At 50.6% G+C, this 23,763-nt stretch overlaps 9 protein-coding genes across 9 annotated transcripts; 4 read left to right on the forward strand and 5 right to left on the reverse strand.

The window, feature by feature from the left end:
• Positions 1-181: 181 nt before the first annotated feature.
• Positions 182-1,678, forward strand: A1O9_11067 (uncharacterized protein; the record flags this gene model as incomplete). The annotated part of the gene is made up of 1 exon (XM_013399786.1): positions 182-1,678. One exon carries the CDS (start codon positions 182-184, stop codon positions 1,676-1,678), a length of 1,497 nt encoding a protein of 498 aa, XP_013255240.1.
• Positions 1,679-2,445: 767 nt separating this feature from the next.
• On the forward strand, positions 2,446-4,435 carry A1O9_11068 (uncharacterized protein; the record flags this gene model as incomplete). Its single annotated transcript, XM_013399787.1, has 6 exons — positions 2,446-2,664; positions 2,761-2,854; positions 2,938-3,189; positions 3,264-3,518; positions 3,622-3,786; positions 3,879-4,435. The coding sequence occupies 6 exons, from the start codon at positions 2,446-2,448 to the stop codon at positions 4,433-4,435; spliced, it is 1,542 nt and encodes a 513-aa protein (XP_013255241.1).
• A 223-nt stretch (positions 4,436-4,658) lies between these two features.
• Positions 4,659-6,368, reverse strand: A1O9_11069 (kynureninase; the record flags this gene model as incomplete). The annotated part of the gene is made up of 3 exons (XM_013399788.1): positions 4,659-5,089; positions 5,180-5,657; positions 5,778-6,368. The coding sequence occupies 3 exons, from the start codon at positions 6,366-6,368 to the stop codon at positions 4,659-4,661; spliced, it is 1,500 nt and encodes a 499-aa protein (XP_013255242.1).
• Positions 6,369-7,089: 721 nt separating this feature from the next.
• Positions 7,090-8,482, reverse strand: A1O9_11070 (indoleamine 2,3-dioxygenase; the record flags this gene model as incomplete). The annotated part of the gene is made up of 3 exons (XM_013399789.1): positions 7,090-7,473; positions 7,526-8,134; positions 8,189-8,482. The coding sequence occupies 3 exons, from the start codon at positions 8,480-8,482 to the stop codon at positions 7,090-7,092; spliced, it is 1,287 nt and encodes a 428-aa protein (XP_013255243.1).
• Positions 8,483-8,889: 407 nt separating this feature from the next.
• Positions 8,890-10,303, reverse strand: A1O9_11071 (uncharacterized protein; the record flags this gene model as incomplete). Its single annotated transcript, XM_013399790.1, has 2 exons — positions 8,890-9,357; positions 9,428-10,303. 2 exons carry the CDS (start codon positions 10,301-10,303, stop codon positions 8,890-8,892), a joined length of 1,344 nt encoding a protein of 447 aa, XP_013255244.1.
• Positions 10,304-14,851: 4,548 nt separating this feature from the next.
• Positions 14,852-16,044, reverse strand: A1O9_11072 (uncharacterized protein; the record flags this gene model as incomplete). Its single annotated transcript, XM_013399791.1, has 2 exons — positions 15,188-16,044; positions 14,852-15,137 (listed from the first exon to the last, which is right to left on the reverse strand). Exons 1-2 carry the CDS (start codon positions 15,613-15,615, stop codon positions 14,852-14,854), a joined length of 714 nt encoding a protein of 237 aa, XP_013255245.1. The 5' UTR covers positions 15,616-16,044.
• Positions 16,045-19,239: 3,195 nt separating this feature from the next.
• Positions 19,240-20,445, forward strand: A1O9_11073 (DNA-3-methyladenine glycosylase II; the record flags this gene model as incomplete). Its single annotated transcript, XM_013399792.1, has 1 exon — positions 19,240-20,445. One exon carries the CDS (start codon positions 19,240-19,242, stop codon positions 20,443-20,445), a length of 1,206 nt encoding a protein of 401 aa, XP_013255246.1.
• A 135-nt stretch (positions 20,446-20,580) lies between these two features.
• On the reverse strand, positions 20,581-21,121 carry A1O9_11074 (ubiquinol-cytochrome c reductase subunit 7; the record flags this gene model as incomplete). Its single annotated transcript, XM_013399793.1, has 4 exons — positions 20,581-20,676; positions 20,731-20,784; positions 20,838-20,953; positions 21,013-21,121. The coding sequence occupies 4 exons, from the start codon at positions 21,119-21,121 to the stop codon at positions 20,581-20,583; spliced, it is 375 nt and encodes a 124-aa protein (XP_013255247.1).
• A 778-nt stretch (positions 21,122-21,899) lies between these two features.
• Positions 21,900-22,967, forward strand: A1O9_11075 (uncharacterized protein; the record flags this gene model as incomplete). The annotated part of the gene is made up of 1 exon (XM_013399794.1): positions 21,900-22,967. The coding sequence occupies one exon, from the start codon at positions 21,900-21,902 to the stop codon at positions 22,965-22,967; it is 1,068 nt and encodes a 355-aa protein (XP_013255248.1).
• Positions 22,968-23,763: the final 796 nt, after the last annotated feature.

Here is a 23,763-nt window from a genome sequence, read left to right on the forward strand (position 1 = left end):
TCCCATAATCGTTGGGGTATCGCCTGTAGGCGTCTCTAGGTATCTGAGATGAGCTTTGGAAAGCGAAAGTCGCTCATTTCAATTACTTACAAGAACGAGTGAACGCCCTGAGGAACATCTCCATCCTCACCTTCACCTCGACATCTGTGGAATACCCAATATCACTTGTCAGTCATTCAGAATGGGCTCAGGCGCTCCTGTTGCCGTCGATAACTCTCATCCTAGTGATCCGACTGGACCAACCGGCCGACTCGCCAATTGGATCAGTGAAACCACCCTTCAAAATGTACCATCACATATTCAAACTCGAGCAAAACATATCATTCTCGATGGGATCGCATGCCTCCTAGTCGGTGCACATCTTCCAGGGTCGGAGGTGGCCGCTCGAGCCATCTTCGATATGGAAGCACCGGGTACATGCACGGTCTTTGGATGGGGAGGACGAAAGCTCAGCCCCCTCCAAGCTGCACTTTTGAATTCTACCTTCATCCAGGGATTCGAAATTGACGATTGGCACTCGGAAGCACCGTTGCACAGCAATAGCCTGCTGCTACCAGCCCTCCTCGCCGCTGCTGAACATGATGCCTCAAGTGAACTCTCAACGAACAAGGTCACTACTGGATCTGATTTGCTATTAGCGACCATTGTAGGCTTCGAGGTCGGCCCGCGTGTAGGGCTTGGACTGCACGGGGCGCATGCCCTCACAATGGGCTGGCACTCTGGTGCAATATTCGGACCATCGGCGGCAGCAGCGTCCACCAGCAAGCTTCTTGGTTTAACTCCCAGCCAGATTGAAGACGCCCTAGGCATCGCCTGTACACAAGCTGGAGGTCTTATGTCAGCTCAATTCGGAAGTGATGTGAAACGCATGCAGCATGGATTCGCTGCACGAAACGGTTTGTTCGGAACGCTTCTTTCAAGAGGAGGGTATACCGGCATCAAGCGTGTCTACGAAGAGAATTATGGCGGGTTTCTAGCTTGCTTCACCAGAGGCAATGGCAAACAACCGGCGTACCTCTCAGAAGAAGTTGCAAAAGAGCTAGGGACGACTTGGAAAATCGAAGGCATTCGATTAAAAGCATATTGCGGAATGGCCGGCACTCACTGCACCGTAGACTGCCTAAGAGAACTACAAGCGAAATACTTATCACAGATGAAAGACTTCAGAAAAATCAAGGAAATCAAGATTGAACTAGGCGAGGCGGCTTTCCATCATGGTGGATGGCTCCCTAAACGACCATTGACAGCGACAGGCGCACAAATGAGCAATGCATATGTCGCGGCAACACAGATTATTGATTACGCCGTTTCGCCGCTTCAGTTCAGACAAGACAACCTTGACAGGGACGAAATCTGGGATTTGGTCGGTAAGGTGAACTGTATGGAGGCGAAAGACAGAGACCTCAAGTTCGGTCAACGGGTTACTGTGACCTTCCAAGGCGGTAACGGCGATCAAGCCTCGGATCCAATCGTATCAGAGCTTCCAGGACCCCGTGGCGTCTTCCCTGAACTTTCCAATGAAGAGATCATTGAGAAGTGGAGGCTGCTCGTGACTCCATTGATCGACGACTCCAGACGGCAAAAGATAGAAGACTTGATACTAAACTTGGAGAGCCGCGAGCATTTGAAAGAATTGATCGAACTGTTATCTTTGCCGACCAAGAATCCATTGGCCTAAAGCTGACTGAGCGAGGGTTACAGCACTTAGAACAATAGTTAGCCACTTCCTTCTTAATAACCATCATCGCTATTGCTTCCTTTGCTTCGAGCACCATCCGTACGTAGCACAGTCGCACCCGACTCAAAAGCCACTGAAGAGGGCTGCCTCAGGTTCATCGCTTATACCTGCCGATTCTCAATGTCCGTTCCAAAGTCATCCTCAATAGTTCTTTCGGTCCAAGGCGATGTGTTCCATTGCATTTTCACAGGCCATTCTAGATACCCAGCTAGTGAAACTTCTGGACTGACGCCCGAATCGCCCACACGCTTCCCAATACATCTCCCCAGGCCACAGACCGTCGAGCTGCTGATTCTCAATGGCTCCAAAGAATGCGGCCCGACATGTCGAGGGCCAATGACACTTCAACTGGCGTACGGCCAGTAAGATGTGGATATCACATGAGAGTTTGGTGGTTGTCTTGAAGTTACCCCGGATCGGACTTGGTGGTCGAAGTCGGCTTTCGCTATAACTTTTGCGGGGCTAGAGGGCAAGAACTCGGAGCCTTGTGGCCGGGCGACTACGCTTGGCGGATTCATCGAGCTTCGGGAAGCTTGGGGACGCTTGGGGAACTTATCTAGATAAATACATCATAGAAGGACCTCGTGTATGTGAAGGAAGAGTCACGAACATCGCTGGACTTTGAGTGAATATTGTACTCCAAGTTGTGGCCTACTTCGCTTCATCCTGCCGAAAGCCTTCGAGAAACAGAGACAACCGGTCCAGAGATGGAAAAACAACCTGCAGAGCTCGCCCATCTGGAGGATCCAGTGGAGAGAACAACGTCTATTGAGATTCAGAAGCCAAGGATCTCTGAGGAGACATACCTCGCCGACGATGCCGTCACTGAGAAAAGGAAGAAATCCCCAACGGAGAAGAAACTCGTGTTGAAGAGTGACCTTGTCATCGTCCCTCTGGCCGCTTTGATTTATTTCACTGCTTATCTGGTATGTCTGTTTTTGAGCACCGTGGTTATTGTTGGCACCGTGCCAGAGGCATAATATCAAAGATTCAATTCTCCTGGCTGATTGTTGGAGGTATAGGATCGAAACAGCATTGGACTCGCGAATGTCATGGGCATGTCCAAGGACCTCGGGCTGACTAGCAATCAGTACTACAATTGCTTGATGATGTTTTGTAAGTTTCAGCCAACCCAAGCCACACGGCGTCCTCGTCGAATGTACTTTTCGTCCCAAACGGCTAACCTCTTCCACCTCAAGACGTCGGATATATCACCTTCATGCTTCCAGCAAACGTGGGACTTCGATTGTTCCCTAAGCTTCCCCCAAATTATATCCTAGGTGGCTCGGCTCTTCTCTTTGGAGGCTTTTTGACGGCCATGTCTGCCGCCCAGGGCTATGAGACAGCGTTGTCGATGCGAGTTTTGATAGGGTCGTCGCAAGCCTTCATCCAAGGTCTCGGACTCTACGCCTCCATGTGGTACAAAAGAGATGAGGTAGCAACCAGGGGTGGTGAGTCTAGACATACCAAACGCAACAACTCTCCACAATAAGGAAATGCTAATGTTTTCGATCCTTCTTCAAAGCCATATATTATGGTGCAGCAACGATTTCAGGCGCTTTCAGTGGCTTGATAGCCTATGCGATACAAAATACATTGACCCTTGAGCGGACGGGGAGAGAGCCATGGCGATGGCTCTTCATCATTGAAGGGTCAATGGCATTATTCATTGGCGCACTGGTGGTGGTATTCCTCCCGCGATTTCCGGACCAGCTTCGTGGTCGCAAGCATTGGTTGTTCCGTCCTGAGGAGGTAGAGCTTGCCGTCCAGCGGATGAGAAGTAAGTATCCGCTAATCCACCTGATCATATGCTTCGATAGCAGGTCACACTACCCACAAGCAAGCATGAGCCCTAACGTTATTTCTGTTTCGACGACGAACAGCATACAACACAGTCGGCGCCAAATTCCGCGCCCGACAAATCTTGACCGTCCTCAAAGACCCGAAATGCTGGCTTTTTGCCTTGATCAACGCAGGTATTGCGAACGGAATCGGCTCGGTCGGCTTGTTCTTGCCAACGTTCGTGCATGAATTTGGCTTCTCACGAGGTATGTAAATTGACAAGGTCAACCAAATCCATGTTACACATCTTCGCTATCATAACATAGTATTCATTGCTAATGGTTGTATGATTCTACAGAACGAACACTCCTATTCTCAGTGATTCCATACGCATGCGCGACAGTAGTGCTGGTCATGGTTGGCAAAGCGTCGGACTGGGCCAATCGCAAGGGGATCTTCCTCGTCGGCACGCTCTCAACCGTAGCTATCGGGTATATCCTGCTACTGACGGTGTCATCCACTGCGGTCAAGATATTCGCCGCCTGCCTGATCACATCAGGTCTATATCCCAGCGTGATCCTCCTGGTGAGCTGGCTCGGCGTTAACACTGGCGGCTTCACCAAACGCGGCACCACATGGGCCGTTGCTGAGATCTTCGGCCAATGCTTCTCCATCATGGGCACCCACATCTATGACGGCGCTCCCAGGTTCATCAAGGGCCATTCCATTCTCTTGGGATTCATCCTCCTTGCAATCTTCAATTCGTGTGTGCTTATCTGGTGGATGAATAGGGAGAACAAAAGGAGGGATGCGATCGAGCAGGAATACAGAGATCGTGGCGAGACGCATCCTCATGCTACCTTGTCACTGGAGGATGTCCAGGACTTTCATATCTCTTTTAGATATATCCTGTAGATGGAGGGCGATGAGCCTACAAGGTGGAAGTGCATTTGGACTTTGTCTGAATGAATGGCGGAGAGCTGATGACCAGCTTTGGCGAGCATGAGTCAACGTTTGTTCCTGATTACATCCGTGTAAACTCATGGATGGAGCCAAATCGGCATGTAATGCTATTTAGTGCCGAGTGGCGCTTCATGAGGAATCAACATTCAATAAATTGCAAATCATCTTCTATCATCTATGCATTTACCGCCTTCTTCAAAACCTGAACAAACTGCCAAACATCATAAAAAGTATTATACAAGGGCACCGGCGCCACACGGATGACATCTGGCTTTCTCTGATCCGCGACGATACCTGCAGCCTGAAGAGCGTCGCTGACTTTCTCCAAGCGACCCGGCTGAAGAAGCACACTCAGCTGTGCGCCACGTCTGGCAGGGTCTAGGGGCGTGATGATCCGGAATGGACGCTCTGCGTCGTCTGACGGTGGTGTGCTGTCGTCCTTCAAGAGCAGATATTGGAGATATGCCGTCAGCTTGAGCGACTTCTCGCGGAGCTGTTCGATTGAAGTCTCGTTGAAGACCGAGAGTGAGGCGCACAGCGAGGCGAGGTCGATGGCTGATGGGTTGGAGATCTGGAAGCCGCCAGCGCCGGGGATGGGTCTGAAATCTGTGGTGGCGGGGAGAAAAAAAGAAGTTAGAAACAGGGAGAGGGACCGGACTGTTTGCCATGGGAAGGACCAGGACCACGGGTGCTTACTGTTATCCATCTGGAACCTCGACGCCTTGTCCCCACCATACCAACCCGTCAAGCGATGCCTGAAGACCGGCTTCGCATCTGGCCCATCCGGATACTCGACCTTGCCGTGCCTCTCGTGCACGAACAGGCCCGCGATCGCGCCCGGCCCGGCGTTCATGTACTTGTACGTGCACCAGGCGGCGAAATCGACATTCCAGTCGTGCAGCTTCAGGGGCACGTTGCCCGCCGCGTGAGCCAGGTCCCAGCCGATGGTCAGGCCCTTCGAGTGCGCGTGCTCGGTGATCCGGCCGATGTCTAGGAACTGCCCGCTGTAGTACTGCACGCCGGGCAGCAGGACCAGGGCGATTTCGTGGGCGTGGGCGTCGATCGTCGCCAGGATTTTCTCCGTTGAGATCGTATGGTCCGAGTCCGGAGAGACCAGGATCATCGCTTCGCTGGGCGAGTAGCCGTGCCACGAGATTTGTGATTCGATTGCGTACTATGTTTTGAGGCGGCCAGCGGCCCCGAAAGTTAGCCTTGAAATTTCCATCCGCCATTGGCCCTTCTTTTGTTTCTTCCAAAAATTCAGTCATTCAATCGACCAATCAATCGAACTTACATGATCACTGGGGAAAGCCTTCCACTCCAACAGAATCTTGTTCCTCTTGGGCGTCGGCCGATAGAAACTCGCCATCAACAGATGCAGATTTACACTCAGCGTGTTCGCAATGGCGACTTCCTCCTTCAGCGCACCGACAATGCGACTGGACTGCTCCGCCGCGGCCTCAGCCAGCGACTGCCAGGGCGCCGGCAGCGGCGAGTTGTCCATCTCCCGGAAGTGGCCATACACGTTGATACTCGACCAAGTCTCCAGCTGTGCTTGGAGGTAGCGTGATGTAGCGCGCGGTTGGAGGCCCAGTGAGTTTCCGCAGAAGTAGATGCCTTCTTCTCGTTGCTGTTGCTCTGCTGCTGCTGTTGCTGCTGCATTGCCGTGGTCATCAGTCTGCTGAGACAACGACGTTGCCTTGAGAGCCACTTTCGATGGGATATGAAATTTGGAGCGGAACGATCTCAACGGGTCCGATGCGTCGAGACTTCTGGCGTATTCGGCGCTGTCGCTGTTCTCTGGAAAGACATGTTTTGGCACAACGCCCCGCGGCGACGACGGTGATGTCTGTGCCTCGGAGGCTGCTAGTATTCCCGGCGCCATATTGTTGCCACACCGATGCTTGCGTGTCTTGGAGGTTCTACTCGTGATAATATCCAACAGATGTCAGAATAGCACCAGGGCTAGGGGTACAGTTATCCTGCTTGGAACGAGATTGTGATATGCTTGAAAGCGGCTGGTCTCCGAACCGATCAACTTGGACGACGGTGTATTTCTAGAGCCCCAAGGAACTTCTTTAGGTGGCTTCCAGAATAAAGACTACGTAATGGACGACACATCGGAAACACTTAGATGCGGGTGCGGATACGGATACGGGCAAGGCTTTGTGATGACCACGTTCCTCCCCTCCGATCCGCATCCGCATCCGCATCCGTCCCCGGCCGGCACCCCTTTTTCTTGCCTCTTGGCCTGGGCTTGCGTCAGTGTGGGCAGTGGCCTCGGGGCAACGCGCAAGGTTTCTGATCATTATCCGGCGGCCTGGAAGGATCTCCACCTGACCTGGCAATGACATAGCTTACAACGACTTGCGGTCGCCTGTTCATGACCCTGGTAGTACATTATTATGCAGAAGAGGGAGTTGGAAAGCCTTGTCCACACTTAGCTGGGTGCTCACAGTTATTGCCTTGTTCTGAATGCTCCTCATTCAAGGCAAGATAGACCTCTAGAGGAGTGCAGCTTTCAATGTGATTCCGTGCCTATAACAAATGCTAAATGTCTGTACATGAGGGAAAGGACGTTTCTATGGACATAATCCGCTCAAAGATCATGAAATTGCCACTGCTGCCTCTCCAGTTTCATCTCGCGTTCGTTTCAAAAAGGGTATCAGCATCGTTCCACCGGTACCAGCTAATTGTTGTTTCTCGTTGGTACTCGTCTCCTGGCCTCTGGTCGATGCGGTGGCCAGGTTCAGAGTTCGATTCTGGACAATGTAACTGGCTCCGGGGGCGCGAGACGGTGCAATTATGTAGCCCGCGACGATTTGGATGTGAATGTTGCGAAATGCGACGAGAGCTTCAACGGCTTTATTGTATGCGTTGCGGATTGTTGGACTGGTGCTTGCATTCGATGCATATTCTCGAATGTTGCTTTTCTTTGTCATGTAAGCCAAGAACTCACGATGTCCTCGTGGCATGTAGTTTCTCATTTCCTACTCCTGTCAGTAAGTGTGGTCTCGAAGCCCTGAAAGCCTGGCGACCGACCTGTATGAAACTGCCAGTCCTGGCGGCCTTGGAGCTTGAGCCACCAGTAGCATGATGGTCGACGCCAAGGACGATGTCGAAGAGTTGAATCAGAGAGCTCTGCGCATTACTTCCACCGCTGTATTCCCGCCATTGACCCTTCCCATTTCCTTCGTCGTAAAAGACACCTCGTGGGAGACCGGCCGATGCCATACCCTTGCTACCTGCCAGAAGTGGGCGGATGACATGGTAGAAAATCTGAGGATCACAGTGCTCTCGCATCCTGTTCAAGAGGACACCAAGCTCTGTGATGCCCTGCGTGATGGTTTGCAGGCACGACTCCAAGAGTCTGTCGTTGCAGTCACGAACGGCTTGCGTTGCTTGGAGCATGGCCAATATTAGCGGACCGCCTTTGGCCTCAACAGAGACCGAGATCAGATAGAACCATTCCTCATCCCTTGTGCCAGTCGCCGTTTGCAATGATCTGAGATTTTCAGGGTCGGTGATTTCACAATTCGGGGCCTTCCTCTCCCAGTTCCACAGATTCAGCGCGGAATACGTGGCGGTGGGTGGGAGACCAAGTCGGGAAGATACTTGCAACAGTGGGCAGGTGATCTGAGGTGGGAGTCGCTGAACGGTCATATCAGTGCTTTTGCTCATGCTTCACGGTTTGGTCATACATACCTCCGAAGGCTGTTGCCCTCCCCAGAAATAAGCATGGGCCCAAAATGCGAGAAGCGAATATGCTCTCTGCCATTCAGCTTCTGAACGCAGATATATTGTTTCTAGTATTGGTAAGGCATCGATTTTAGCTCTGATTTCATTGTTGACAATCAATTCAGATAGATTCTTCGCGAGTGATTCCCAAGGGGCATAATGTTGATGTGACAGCCGCCGTAGTGGTATCTCGTCTGGAAGGAAGCCATTCCTGGCTGAAATCCCGAACCTGCAAAGGATATCTTGTGGTCTCTCCTTCATGTTGAGTTGTATTGAAAGAAAAGTACGGTAAGTGTTCAGCGAAAATCCAAATGTCAAGAACGTACCGCCAACGCGGGACGTCCTCAACGCTCTGAGCCTATGTTATCATTTCTAAGCCATGACGTTTCCAAGCTTTCGACTGGTGTCAGCATATCCGGAGGACCTTGCATGGGCCAAATGTGATGCTCCCAAAGATGCTTGATGCCGTACTCGGATGCGGATGCGGATGCGGATGCGGGAAGCACAAGGAGCATTTTTTGGCCGTAGCCGCCCTTGCGATCACAAACTTTGACCCAGAGCTTATCAGCATCAACACGGATGCAACATCGTTTCGGCTACATGCGGCAACCAGCCGAAAATTGCATAAGTCTTTGAGTTGATTGATGACTTCATTGCATGCTATCGGATCAAACGGTAGGCCCAGAGAACCACCAGTCGTCCATATTGCCAACAAAGTCTTGGCCTGCAGCAAAGTAGCTTTGTGCGAGTATTGATAAACCCTCCTCTTGGGAAGACTGCAAGTCCGGAACTTGTAGTTGCGAAGTGGACGAGGGAAAACTCGGGCGACGCGACATCTCGCCCCCTGATCTTGTGTTGTTAATTGACGGCGTGACGCCCTCGTGACTGATACGAGTTGGCTCAGGAAGCAAGCGACTTCTGAGAACCTCTGCAGAATGCGAATTTTGCCGATGGCCAATGAGCGAGGAACCGAAATAAGAATCGGCTGTTGTGGAAAGTTCGCTCGAGGACGAGGACTCAATGATTTCCCAAAAGAGACTCAAATCGATGAAGATGTTCGGATTAGGTGAATTGGTCACCGCTGAATTGTCGAATGACGTAGACACCACCTTTTCAAATTGCTCAATCTTGTTTGCCTGGGAAATACTTAGTCCACAGGGCGATCCACCCACAAAAGTCTTGTGCATAAAAAGCATTCCAACTCACTAGCTGATTGCCATAGGGCCAGTATTGACCCATCTCTCGAATGAAGGAAAAACACTTCTTGAAGCAGTCCTGCTTCTCTGCCCGCACTGTATGGTCGTCAGTGAAGCTTTGTTGGAGATAGATGGTGGCTGCAATTGCCGCGCAGTGGATCAAGAATGGGTCCGAAAGCATGAAATCTTTTTCTCTGCATTGATCTAGTAAGTGCACAATCCATTCGGTATGTGTCGACGTGAGATCAGCGGTATGTTGCAGGAATATCTCGGGTACCATAGTGACTCTGAAATGTCGAAGACGTAATGAGAGAAGTAGTGGATGGTTAAGGAGGCACAGTATTGAGTGATACAACAGCTGTACTAGTAGCCAAGGCGCCCAAAAAGCACGGTTCCGTCGCAGTGGTTGGGGTTCTTGCTCAGCGAAGCGAGACGGCCGGAATCGATATTTGTAGGGCATACCAGTCTCGATTTCCATCAGTTGAGCCGTGATTAGCGCGTATTCCGATTGTGCAGACCAAGCTGGCAGGGCGGTGGATTTTCCTCGACGATGTGCATATCGAGCCGCTCTTTGCCATAACCCACTAAGCTGGATAACATACGCCAAAATGCCTAGGTCTCTGGGTTCATTGGAGACGCCATTGCCCTGAGGTTGTTCAAGTGCTGCATCAGTGATCTCTGAGCTAGTCCCGAGTGGTTGATCTGGACTCTGCGGAATTTTGGGAGTCCTCTCATCTGTGACAAAAGTGAATGACTCAGCCGGATAGCTGTAGAGATTCTGTAGTAGGACAACACTCCAATAGCACCGGCGACGCTCTTCGACGGCATGATCCAACACGTATCTTGAGTATTCAGAGGACAGGCCGGAAGACTGCGAGAGATCCATCGCAAGGGATTTATACATACTTGCGCGCACAGTATTACCATCTATGCCCGGTTTAACCTCTGCTCAGTAATCAATGGATGAAGACTTACGATTGAATTCCCTGAGGCTCAGAATGCATAATGACTGGATGGTAGAGAGCTCTACAGGTCCCTGGGAGACTTTTTGCATGACCAGCTTCCTTGCATCATCGGCAATCTCCTCACTAGTTGGCGAATTAAGAGAATCCGAAGCAACTCCCGCCAATGGTGAAAATCTGGCTGCTATTGCAACGATTGATAGTAGCAATTCATCATCCCTCGAAGGAAGGGTTTCTGTCAAATACTGCGGAGAGAATAACGGGAGAGGTTGACAATTCGAATAGGTCAGATACAATTCGGCCGCGGAAGCTATCTTATCCCATGACGGCATTCTGCACCAAAACCTTAGACCATGGGTAGCGAGTTAGTAGTGCACCTTACCTCTGTGAAGATGATGTTGCACGAGCAGGAGCATTTGGCGTCTGCTGGGGCACCGAGGCTCTTGGCGACGAACGGATGGAAACATTGCCCATAGTTTGAGATTGATAGCTTTTTGCTCCGTTAGTACGCTGGCTGGGCGCCATTCCGGTTGTTGGCTCGGTCTTACTTGAAGGCATTCCGCATCTCTGCGAGCTGAGTTTCCAGAGAACTCAATCTATCCGCCTATGTATACCATCAGATGGTGGCTATCAGCTGAAGTGGCTTGATGGGATGGAGCATTTGCTGGAAGGCTTACCGTGCTCGACTCACCGTTTGGAGAGTGACTCATCATGGGGGAAGATGGGTTGGTATGCATCCCATGAAGAGGGCTCATTGTCCTCCGCGCAGGGTCAGGTGCATAGGTGCATTGTTGATTCAGTCTCACACAGTGGGAGCACACCGGCTTCTCACCAGGACATCGCGACTTCTTTCGACTAGACCTGGCATTAGCAGCTACTACTAGCCGTTCAAGAGTCCTGGGTGGAGGCTTACCGGCAAGGCTCACAAGCCTGCCGTATCCGCTTTGAAGGGCGTTCTGGTGTGGTCATGACATTTTTGTATGGCCTGAAAGGTCAAACTGTAGTTGGCCCTGAACGGGGCACTGGAAGAAAGGACGTGAGAGAGAGTCAACATGTCTAAGCTAGGATACGCACGCAGCAGACGAGAGGCGGTACGGTGAATCAAAGGACCGTCAAAATCAATTCCCATTCAGTTCAAATGGCTACCTATGTAGAAGACACTTTGAGCTATAGCGAACAGATGACTGGTGACAGATAAATGTGCAACAAGGTCAATGGCAGCACCTCAAAGGTCGTCAAATGTCTGTTGCAGAAAATGGCCCCTTGAACCACCTTTCAGAAATCAAACAGCTACAAGAACCGGTCTGGGAAAGACAAGTAAATCCAAATTCCCAACAGCGAAAAGAATAGTGATCCACTCGCTATGAGAATAACCAATTTTGCTTTCTCCAAGGATGTGAGACATGCTGGATCCAAGGCCATCGTGATTTCATAATATCGTACGTTCCTTCGAAGAGTGATAGGTCAACTAGACCATTTGCTTCGATGCCCTAGCCCTCCAGTTCGCAAATAGACGAAACCACTTGAAATCAGCTCTTTGGTGGTAAGTCCAGACCGCAATTGTCATGATGGTAAGTGGGACTGCGATGACCCAATATATCCAAAATTGGTCTGACATGTTCCATCTCGTTCCCCCTTGCTCGTCAATATCTAATTCGAAAAAGCTCATGCTGAATACCGTCTTAAAGATTGAATTAGCATGGAACATAATCCTTAGCTTTGCCATCGGCTTACCGATACAAAAGTCGCGGGTAGAAATGCTAGAGTTACCACTGAAATTGTTTTCATGGATGCACTATCGCTCTGCGCGGCGCGACTGATATTCATGGTTTCTGTGCTGATCTCCACGGTAGCCTTGCTGTCACGCTGGACAACTACATTGTAGCCCTGGGTATCGTCAGTGTCCAATCCCAATCAGCATATTTGAATAGCATACCAAGTTGATTTCATTCGAAAGTCGTAATTTAAGCGAGTCAGCCCGACGGCCGAAATTTCGCAACATTCTAAGCCAGAAACGCATTTCACTATGAGGGCAACCTGGTTTGCCCCCATCTGCTGTGCCAGGGCAGTCGCATAGCATGGTGGTGACCGTTCCAGGACCGTTGAGAAGCTCATGAACGGAATCGACAGAGACTTCAAGTACCTCGCAGATGTGGATCACGTGCCGTGCCATTTCATGGAGTTGTTCGAAGTTGGAATGCAGCAGATCTTTGGGTCTCTCCTAATAGGACAAATGTTAGGTCTGCAAAAAGAGTTCACTACCCGGGTGCTACCCATGAGTGATCATTAGGACATATACCTTTTCAATTTTCCTTATGTGATGGCGGGCATGCCAGACGGATGAGTCGTACATCTCCACCACCACCCCGACGACGGTGCTTTGGAGGAAAGCGAGAGGCTCTCGTGGTGGGTCGCTGCGAGTGGTGTTTAGGAGCTCAATGAGCTTCGCCGCGAAATGGGGAGGGGTATCAAAGCAAAATAGCAAGGCACCTTCTGGTGCATCGGTGGTATTTATTATCGAGCAGATGTAGAAGCTCATTTCGTACCATTCGTAGCCAGGGAAGAATGTGGAAGACGGCAGGTCTTCCAGCTGCTTGATGAGAAAGTGAAACCATGATGCTGCTCAGGTCCAACATCAATACCAAGAACATCCACGCTAGGTCTGTTGTGGTACTTACTGTGCACTTTTCCGGTACTTCTTTGATGGGTTGCATTTCCAGCATAGCCATTGGACAAGTGATGCATGTCATCCCATAATTGATTTGGGTATGCGAAATCGGAGCTCAGAAGCTCTCTAAGCAATTTGGACTCCTGAAAAAGGTTCCATCTCGAGAACCTGTACATGTTAGACATGCGTCTATGCGATGGGTGGAAACCTCATCATACACTATCTGCACCCCAGATCCAGGGTTCTGTCGAATTTTAGTCAGCAATCCGACCCATCATGGTCCGTACAGTCAAACTTACTCGAAGAAACCCCTCTGGTTCACACTCCTGTTTTTCGAATGTTCCATTAACTTATGGCACTGTCAGCCTTGACCACAACGGTGAAGATGAGGTGCTGAGCAAACCTTGTGCGTAAACGTCGATTTTGTCCAGGCGCTGCATTTGCTAGGCTTGGTAATTATCACTCCGGGCCGCTCCAGCACACTACTTGAATGGATGTTTGTGGGTGGAAGGAAGAAAGATGGGCAGGAGATCGCATCTTCTTGCGAAGACAAATTGGGACGGAGGGAGGCTGAGAGGAGATTCATGTCTCTTAAGGCTGAATCTCCTTAGCGGCTGCGACCAGGCTTGTTGCTAAGATTGCGGCTGTGTGTTTCGCGAGGAGAAGCCTGGCAGCAAAATGAGAGGTCAAGATTGGTGTAGTCGAGAAGTGGCTGCATTAGCCTCAAGCCTTGACAAACCCCTGCGCCTCATTGAGAAGCCAACGTCATGTGTCGCTGGCGAACATTCTTGATAGGTTTGAACTTCGTAGACACCTCGTGGTCAACATAGAGTCATCTTCATGGCTTGTCGGGTCTCGAGTCATGTAGTAATCTCTATACAGGAGCCCTGGTGGCGTTGTGGCCGTGAATCCTGGTTCAGAGGGTATCATGCAACCATTGCCTTTGGTATGTTGTTTGAGTTTCTCCATCATGATGGAAACATCAGATGGCAGAATGGGAAAGCGGGTAGAAGATAATGACAGCAGCGTGCCCGGGAATACGATGAAGGCGTCTTCGGTGGTGATGGCCTGCTAGGTTGACACCATGACGCCGTGATTCCGCATGTGTTCGGAAATACCCTGATCAGCCTTGCGTCTGCCTCTCCCTCGCACCGTCTCTCTAATAAAGAGTGCATTCCTTCCCGAATTGCAGTCTCCTTACACCAAGGCAGCTCACGTGTCCTGTCTTCCGCGCATAGGGCGCTTATCCTATACTATAGTATTGTACGGTTCAATCTCTTGCAGCTGTGAATATCTTGTGGAAAGATTCTCACTGATTACTGCAGACAGCACTTTGCATGTCACACACGGAGCTAAACTCGACATCTTGCTGAGACATTTGTCCACCGAGGCTCATTGCACTGGACAAAGTACCATGTATTTATGCATCAACACAAAGTGGCTGTGCTACCAGTGAAAAAGCGACGCACTACTCTGGAACGTTGGGAAAAATTCAAATGGAGAACGAGAAAACATGTTTCATTTGTACTGCCTATCCACACGCAAGCCCTCAAGAGCGCTGATCGCTTGTTTTCAATTTGCCAGTAGATGTTCCCAACCCAAAATACACGACTCGCAGGACAGATGCACAATGGCGTGATTCCATCGCGGAGCCGGGCCGGCCGTTCCATTTCCTCGTATTGCATCAACGATGGTATGCTCTAGACACGGGAGAGACTGGAGGGAAGCAACTTCTGAAGGACATTACCCATCGCATATTAAGATAGTCTAGAAACAGCCCATGACAAACGCCGGAACCAATGCTTTAGAAAAGAAGGGCAGCAATCAAACCAGCAAGACCGGTCATGGACAAAACAGGTGTCATCATGGCGGCAGCACCATTGGGCTCGGCGGTGCTGGAAGGAGAAGAGCCTCCACCAGTGGATGATGGGTTGGTCTCTGGATTGGCCTTGCCAGTAATGCAGGTGTTGACGCCGCGGATGACACCATTGGCATGAGCCTTGTTGAACAGTTCGCAGATGGTTTCGTTGGTAGAGGTGGTCTGGACATTGGATCCTCCACGGACTTCGGTGAGCGAGCCCATGACAACGCTACAAATCAGTTAGAAATGGTTCGGGAATCCAGCAGAAGTTCAACTTACGAGTCGAAAGTACCAGCAAAGTCAAGAGCGCCGACAATAGTCTTGAGCTTGGGGAAGCCAGCAATAGCTTTCAAGTCGGTGTTGTTGGCAATCAGAAATCCACCGCCAATGGTTGTGAGGCTGGGGAAAGAGAGGTTGGCCAAGTTGGGGCTGTCAACAAAGGCCAAGGTACCACCGGTCTGGGTCAGGTTGGGAGCAGCGAAGGACTCGAACGAGTTGGAATAGAAGCCAATGGAGCCGGCAACGGTAGCAAGGGACGGCATAGCCACTCTGCTCACATTTCGGAAGGTCAAGTTGGCCGCATCGATCAAGTTGGGGAACAGGATCTCCAAATCGCGTCCATTGGCGGAGAAAGAGATGGCTGTTGTAACGTTCTTCAATTGGTTGACATTGACGGAGGTGAGGTATGGGTTGTTGTTGATATCCATGCTGCCAACACCCGTTAGGTCAATGCCCTCGATGTTGTTCAATTGAGTGTTGGAGATGACAATGGAGTTGGCGCGGTCCACTGACTGGGCGAAGTTAAGGCTCTGCAATGCTGGCAGTCCAACCCAGTTGATCTGGTTGATTCCAGTCAGAGAATCGAAGCTTAGAGTAGATAGGATGGTCAGGCCAGTAAGGCTGAATTGGCCTCCGATCACGTTTAGCTGGTCAGAGGTGATGGCAGTCAACTGTGTGGCATTGTTGCAAGTCAAATCACCTGAGATCTGTTGAACCCCGTTGATTTGAATTGTTCCAGTTGCAGTGGAGTCGATAATGACATCTCCGTCGTAGACTTCGCAGTCTGCGATCTGTTCGGCGTCTGTGGAGCTAGCAATGGTGATGGAGGGACCATCGCAGACATCGTTGGTTTGTGCTAAATACAGCAGTCAGCATGTTGTTCAAACCTCACTTGGTGCCTTCTCTTCTCTTCCTCTGATTGTAGCTCCAGCTCCTGCTCGACCACGGGTACCAGGGGATGCAGATGCATGAGGAACTCACCGAGAACGGCGCCCGTCAACACGAGGGTAGGAAGAATGAATTTCGTGAATGCCATGGCGAGTCTATGAAAAAGTTGGCGAGCTTGAAAGAAGGTCAGCTTTTATAACAAGCGAGGAAATGTAAGGGTGATCGGCAGAGAGTGACAGTGGCCACAGGGTGAACAAGTTGGCATGAAAATGTGATCGACTCGCAGGGAGGAAGGAGCACGATGGCACTCACCTGAAATGTAATATTAAAAGACGATAGAAGGGGAAGCCGAGGAGAAATCGGCGTGAAGCAGGAGTCGTAAGAAACTTTTGGGTGATGGGATGTGAGAAATTAATTGTTGGGCTGTAGTGAACACGCAACAAGGAACAGTGTGGGATAAAAAGCTTCAGCGAAGGAGAAGCGGATTGTTGTTTCTTTGAATGGTAAAAGGGGGAGCAGCAATAGGCAGGCACGAACTCCTTGTGAAGAAGAAACAGGGAATCAACGCGTGGCTGGCTCGTGAAGAGAAGATGAATGCAGCAGCAACGATGGGTGAGTTAAGAAGGGGAGGATGGAGCTGGGAGATGGCAGGAGACAGATGGATATGGATGGCGTCTCGATTGAGCTTTTGGGGAGCGTTGCAGCGTGTGAGGCGTGAGTCGTGACTTGAGAAGCATGGGGGGTTGCGAGGGCGGAAGTGCAGTTGGTGGCTTGAGGCTACAGCTGTTGGTGTGGATAAATTGGCAGGCCCGATTGGCAGCTGGGCGGGCTTCAATGCAGGTGCAAGCAACTGCTCAATGGGCCAAATATGGGTCGACGGGGGTGCGAAATGGACGAACCAAGTTGCTCTTGGGGGCTAACCATGGCTCTAAGAGGCTCCTAAGATTCTCTGCCAGGGGGCGCCTGCGCCAACCTTCAGGGATGCCGCGGTCAAGAAAGGAGGAGGCTGTACCGTATTGTCACGGTCATGCGTCTGCAGCCACCCTCTCGTGCCTCCAACCTGCTTGTCATCTTGTCATCTCCACCCTCGCCCTCCCTCACAGAGCGACTCACCACACATTTTGTCCACATCACTGCACCAGTCCCAACCTCAAGCTTTCTCTCAGCCACTGGTCCGGCCCACTGTTCCTGCTCGAGAACCACAGTAGCCTCACGCATGTCCTAGTGAAGCCCACCACTCCCAGTGTCCCAGGTCTGCACAAACTCCTTGATCTGAGACATCGACGCCTGGATACACCAGTAGGTTGCCACCTGCACACTTTTGCACATCATCTAGAACACTATGGAGTACACAGCTGATATGGACCATGAAGCTTTCGTCGACCGTCATCTCGCCTCTCTACGCTCCTACGGAGTACAAACCTCTTCACCCCTACAGGCTACCTCGAATGAGCTTTACTACGACTACGAGTAATACTGAGGTGCTCATACAAAGATCTCCGTCTGCCCATCCTGTCTGTGCCTATCACTACCGCAGATCTGTCGGGACTAGTCTCCGGCCCACGACCGTTGAAGAAACACGTCAAATCAAACTCATCCTAGTACTCGTAAGAACCACCAAGCAATATCCATTCGGGCTACACTGAGCAAACGTGTCACTCTCCACCATTGGATGCTCATGAATCGTCCAAGCCGAGAGACATATGATGACACCTCGCTTTGGAACATTCAAACTGGAACTTGAGAATGCACGGTGGATGCACGTGGCTCCGAGGCCTCGATTGTCACAAAATTGACGATTTGACTGTTTGGGAGGCTCTGGAAAACTGCTTCCGTCGGCTTTGAACTTCTTGGTTTATCCCAGTTCCGGAACATCATTGTGTTGCAGATCTTGTCGATGGAGGGGTTTCATATTGCATACATCCTCCAAGAGTCGGTACTCCGTAACGGGGACAGCTGAGAAGCTTGTCTCTGGTTCCTTCGCATAATATCAGCTCTTTATCTACTCCGTACTCCGTACTATAAGCAGGACATCGACGGGATGTAGATATCGACATTTGTTAGTGGGAAAGCAAAGTACGCGGCCTCGACCTGTGGCAATCTTTTTGGAATCTTCGAACCTTGGAAGCGATTTCTCCGTAACTCAATGGGCCCTACCACCCGCCACAAGTGTCCCACCATCACATTAGCGCATTTCAGGTGACAGTACGATACAAGGGATACGTAGAGATACCTTGCAGCACATCCCCTCCAGCGCCAGCGGGACACCCACTTCCAGATAACACTAATCCGTCTACGGCACAACCACTCTCGAGATGATGGCCTTCAAATTTCCAGCATAGGTCCGCCGCATACAAACATAGATTGTGAGGATGACTTCAGCATTATTGATCGGAGATTCGTCAACCATCACTCTACTACCGTCCTCCGTGTGCCCTCTACATCGCCCGACCTGAAGTTCCTGTGTAAGTCATATGAAAGGTGCGGTGTGAGCACAGATGCCAGGGCCACCAACAATTTTTTCTCTCACAAACTTTGTCTCGTGCCGCGTAACCTCTTGCTTTCCATTGTTCAACAATCCGTATCTTCGGCTCGAGCCAAGGCAGTACCAACGGAAAGATGCGCACCCGAACATCAACTGTACCCCGTACCCGCCTGAGGTATCAGATTCACACGTTGATGGGAATACTCGATATTGTACGACGTGATAGATTAATGTCTGCATGCTAGCGACGACCCGAGTTCCATCCCGTAGATTCAATCCGCGTGTCGTTCAAACCATATAGAATGTCAACAAGTCACATTCGGGGGAAGGGCGTTGGGTGGCCGACGAGACGCACAGCAAGGAGCGTAATTGATGTCAGCACGTGATTTGGCTTATGTCAGCAACTCCTTGGCAGACTAGGCAGCCAACCCCTTTTGGGACATTGAATGCAGGGACTGTTGCAATGACTTCAGAGTTGAAATCAATCCGACTGCGACCTCACTCGATGGCTTCAGAGCTCCGACTCTTCTATTAAGCTGGCAGTCCATTCGCATGAGCTTAACTAGCATCCCTTCGTGAATTTCAGCTTTTTTTTGGCGCGTGGTAGAGCTGCGACAGGGAGAGCTCGGGTAGCACGATTCCAAGCATATCTTATATGCTTGCCAGATCACTTTTCAGAATGTCTCTCCGCAGATCTAGCAGAATATCTTCGGCTACTGCATCTCCTCTCCCAGAAGTATCGAATGCTGCTGCCGATATTCAGAGGAAACGGGCTGCATCATCGCTAGTTGGTGAAGTAAAGGCCAAGAAGCCCAACCCGAACCCAACCTCAAAGTCCAAGGCGAAGTCGGTGGATATCCAAAACAACACGGAGAATGCAGACCCCGATTTCAAAGTCCCAGAAATCCCGGTGACGCCGTTGAAAAGTCGTAGAAAAGCATTAGCTTTTGTTAACGAAAAGCCACCACCGCTGACTCCGACACCAAGTCTGGTGAATGTCATTCGAGCCGCATATAGCTCCGGTGATATTGACGATACTAGCCCGCCGCCAGACAGACCCGTCGAGCCGCACGTTACGAATGCCACACTGGTGACACCCGGTGGTACACAGTCGGTAGCGTACACCAATACATTGCCCGACTCTTCGCCTTCCAAAACTGGACTCCCAAGACCTACAGCCACCACAAATACGCTCCTGGACAAAGCATGTGCTCATCTGATCAGCGTCGATTCACGCATGAAACCAATTATTGAGAAGCATTACTGTCACATTTTCTCGCCCGTTGGCCTTGCCGAGCATATCGACCCTTTCCGATCATTGTCTAGTGGTATCATGGGCCAGCAGGTTTCCGGGGCGGCTGCAAAGTCAATCAAAAACAAGTTCATCGCCTTGTTTAATGAAGGCATCGAATCTGAGAACGCAAAGTTTCCGACTCCAGCACAGGTCGCAGCTACTGATATACCACGCTTACGGCTGGCCGGGCTGTCACAGCGGAAGGCCGAGTATATACAAGGCCTTGCGCAAAAGCTCACGACGGGAGAACTCACCGCAGACATGCTGATGAAAAGCACAGACGACGAGGTAATGGAAAAGCTCATTGCGGTAAGAGGGTTGGGGAAATGGAGCGTGGAGATGTTTGCATGTTTTGGTTTAAAAAGAATGGACATCCTTTCGACGGGTGACCTCGGAGTTCAGCGAGGCATGGCGGCTTTCTATGGCAAAGACGTCAAGAAGCTCAAAGCCAAGGGAGGAACTAAGTGGAAATACATGTCGGAACAAGATATGCTGGATAAATCCGCCCCGTTTGCGCCGTATCGAAGTCTGTTCATGTGGTACATGTGGCGAGTAGAGGATGTTGACATCGAGGTCCTGAGCACAATGTAACAAGTGTATTCATAGGAGCGTTCTTCAATATATGTACAACCCCACCCTATTGTGACCAACGCAACGATCCATTTCTCCGACTATTCCGGCTCTCCCAAGTCTTACCGTTTCGTCAGCGAAGTTAGTTCGGCAGCTCTACTTTCGCGGTGAGACAGTCATAGATTCCAGATCGGCACGTTCCTTGTTCTCGGCCTCGATCGCTTCGATGATGGGGCTCAAATATGCAATATCCTGTCCCAAGTTAGAATATGCTCTTCCCAATCCCGAAGCAAAATGCTCGCCTACCTCTTCAGGCTTTGTCTGTTCCGCTGGAGGTAATAATTGATGGGCAAGTGAGCACTGCAAGAACGGTGAGTCTACGAACGTGCCCAGTATGGACTCAAATAGAGTACCTGGAAAGCTCTTCTCAATCGGAAAACGCGGTCGTACGCTTCTTTCGGGGGGAGTCTCTTGAGGGCCAGCTGAACGGTGTCGTTCTCTTCCGGGATCAAGTCATCGTGTCTCAAGCCTAGAGCATGCATCAGCTTGCGTGCCAGCGGATGCTAAGACGTTTTTATGAGGCCGTACCTAGTCGTCTGTAACCGGCAGCATTGGCGTACCAATTGGCGAAAGGTTTCATCCAGCTTAGAAGCCATGGGCGCTTCAAGATATAGGGAGCCAACGAAGGACCGGACATGTTGACTCGCGACGGTTGGTGAAGGGCTAGGTCGTTGTTGGGAGAAGGAAGAACAATCTCTTAGCCTCTCTCAAGTTGTAGCACCTCCCTTGAAGCTTCGAAATGTCATGATAATCCTGCACTTCTGACTGGTTCTTGGCGATATGTAGCAAGCTGGGCAAGTTTGCCGATGCTATGGAGGCGCATATAGAAGGTGAAGTACTACGGATGAGTATATCCTCTGGAATAGCCAGACAGCTTCCCCTTCACTCCCACACTTTCATCATACCCCCATCCATAATCCCATCAACTCCCAACCCAAGTATACCCGCTCCAAAACTTGGACTCCTCACTCACACGACCCAACAGCTTATCTCCATTCCACCTTAGGAAGGGCTATCTTTCTCTGTGTCCCATTCTCATAGCCCCAATTTTGCTGTTTGCATTGAAGCTTTCTTGATGGCTTTTGTCAATCGCTGACAGGCCAGCTGCGTCGGCTGCGGCCAGACCCCGCAGTTTCTCGACGATACCGCCCGACGGTGCAGCGGAGAGAACATCCTGCCTACAACCAAGTTCCATACAAGCTACTGGTACTCGATAAGTCCCCTTTCTACCGCCTCAAACCAGCAAATCCAATTATCTTCGCCATGCTCTCGTCATATGGCATAATACAATCGTCGTGAACCATCATTCCTTGTGAAGAATGTCCTACGAGCGAGATCCTGAACAAACTCCGGCTATTCTATCTCCCCAATATGCTTCCACGATCGACAAATCAATCCCAACTACCTCTACAACAATGTCTCCCACTCATGCGAGAGACTCCGTCGTCGCTCGAATACAGGTACACTCGGCACAGATTCCGAAGGCGTGGATCTCTCCCATCTGCGGAGCTGGCGCTGGTTTCGCTTCGGGCATCGTTACTTGCCCTTTAGATGTGATAAAGACCAAACTACAAGCCCAGGGTGGCTTTGCAGCCAGGTCACCCAAAAATCCATACACAAAATCTTCCCATCTTTACAAGGGCGTTATCGGAACTGGTCGAGTGATCTGGCAGGAGGAGGGCATCCGGGGGATGTATAGAGGCCTAGGTCCCATGCTGTTAGGCTATCTACCCACATGGGCGGTCTACTTGACAGTTTATGAAAACACGAGAGAATTCTGGTACGACACTTGTGGCAGTTGGTGGGTTGCTCGATGTTACGCATCCTTGACCGCTGGCGCGTGCTCTACCGTTTTGACCAACCCAATATGGGTCATCAAAACCCGTTTGATGTCGCAAAGCAGCAGGTCCGCTAGTGATGGGATGCGTGCCCCTTGGCATTATACTTCCACCTTGGATGCAGCGCGGAAAATGTACCATGCCGAGGGCCTGCAGTCGTTTTATTCGGGTCTGACTCCAGCACTTCTTGGACTGACACACGTTGCCGTTCAATTCCCACTGTATGAGTACTTCAAAATGAAGTTTACTGGCTATGGTATGGGTGAGCATCCACCGCAAGACAGTGGCGCAAATTGGGTGGGCATTTCGGCCGCTACTTTCTTCAGCAAGATCTGTGCTAGTACTGCGACATATCCCCACGAAGTACTACGAACGCGATTACAGACCCAACAGAAAAGGGGTCTATCTTCAAGTGATGGTCTCCAAGTTAAAGCACGGTACACTGGTATCTTGCACATGTCCCGGGTCATCTTACACGAGGAAGGATGGCGGGCTTTCTATGCGGGCATTGGTACCAATCTCATCCGTGCCGTTCCGGCTGCAATGACTACTATGCTCACGTACGAGTGGTTACAAAAGACCATTCGCCACTCTCAAGAAGTCGGAGAGGAATTGGCAAAATCCTCCGACAAATATCCTGGATGAGGACTCCGACCAGAATTGGTTGGGAAGAATACATCTCTTGGCTCGAAATATAGTCAGTGCATTCTTGGTACTAAAGAAAAGCCTCTGGACTCGCTTTGTTCAATTGGACTCCGGCACTTTCTCTTGCAAGGCCTTAGAAGAATAATGAGAACTCATAGGGCGAGTTCGGGAATGGAGATCTTGATACCACACCAGATTCGAATATGAATGAATCACCTAATACGAATGGAGAAGAAGAGGAAGAAGAAAGAGACGATGCACTCTGGGTGCACGGAGCATAGAGCTACATGAATATTGAACCAGGAGTATTGGTACCGCAGTATCTGGCAGGGAAGATTCCAATATTGGAGTTCGTTCTTACTACGGTACGAAGTAAGTCCCGAGTCTGGACACACGATGTCATGGCATTGACACGAGGAGGCATGAGCGTCTTGCTATATATTGTATCTGCATTTGTCCCATGGGGCTTGATTCAGAAGCAGAAGCTTGCTGGCACTGCCCAAGCCTGCTAGAAATGGGGCAGGAGGGCAGGGAAGGGGTTGGGATGTGAATAAATGAATTGAACCAACGCAATACAAAGAACCTGGAAAGTTCACAAACTATTGTCTATCCATGTTGATGAGGTGACTCCTATGCGCATCGCTGTTTTCCAATGACTCCCCAACGCACACACCCAAATCACCTCAAGATCACGTCTATTTCTCCCGGACACCATGAAAGACAGCAGTGTACTCGTAGGCGCATCCATCACCATCACCTGAGCTGGGAATTCTCGACAGATACCCACCCACCCGAC

The sequence above is a fragment of the Exophiala aquamarina genome, assembly GCF_000709125.1.
Source record: "Exophiala aquamarina CBS 119918 chromosome Unknown aczIA-supercont1.16, whole genome shotgun sequence".
NCBI lineage: Eukaryota > Fungi > Ascomycota > Eurotiomycetes > Chaetothyriales > Herpotrichiellaceae > Exophiala > Exophiala aquamarina.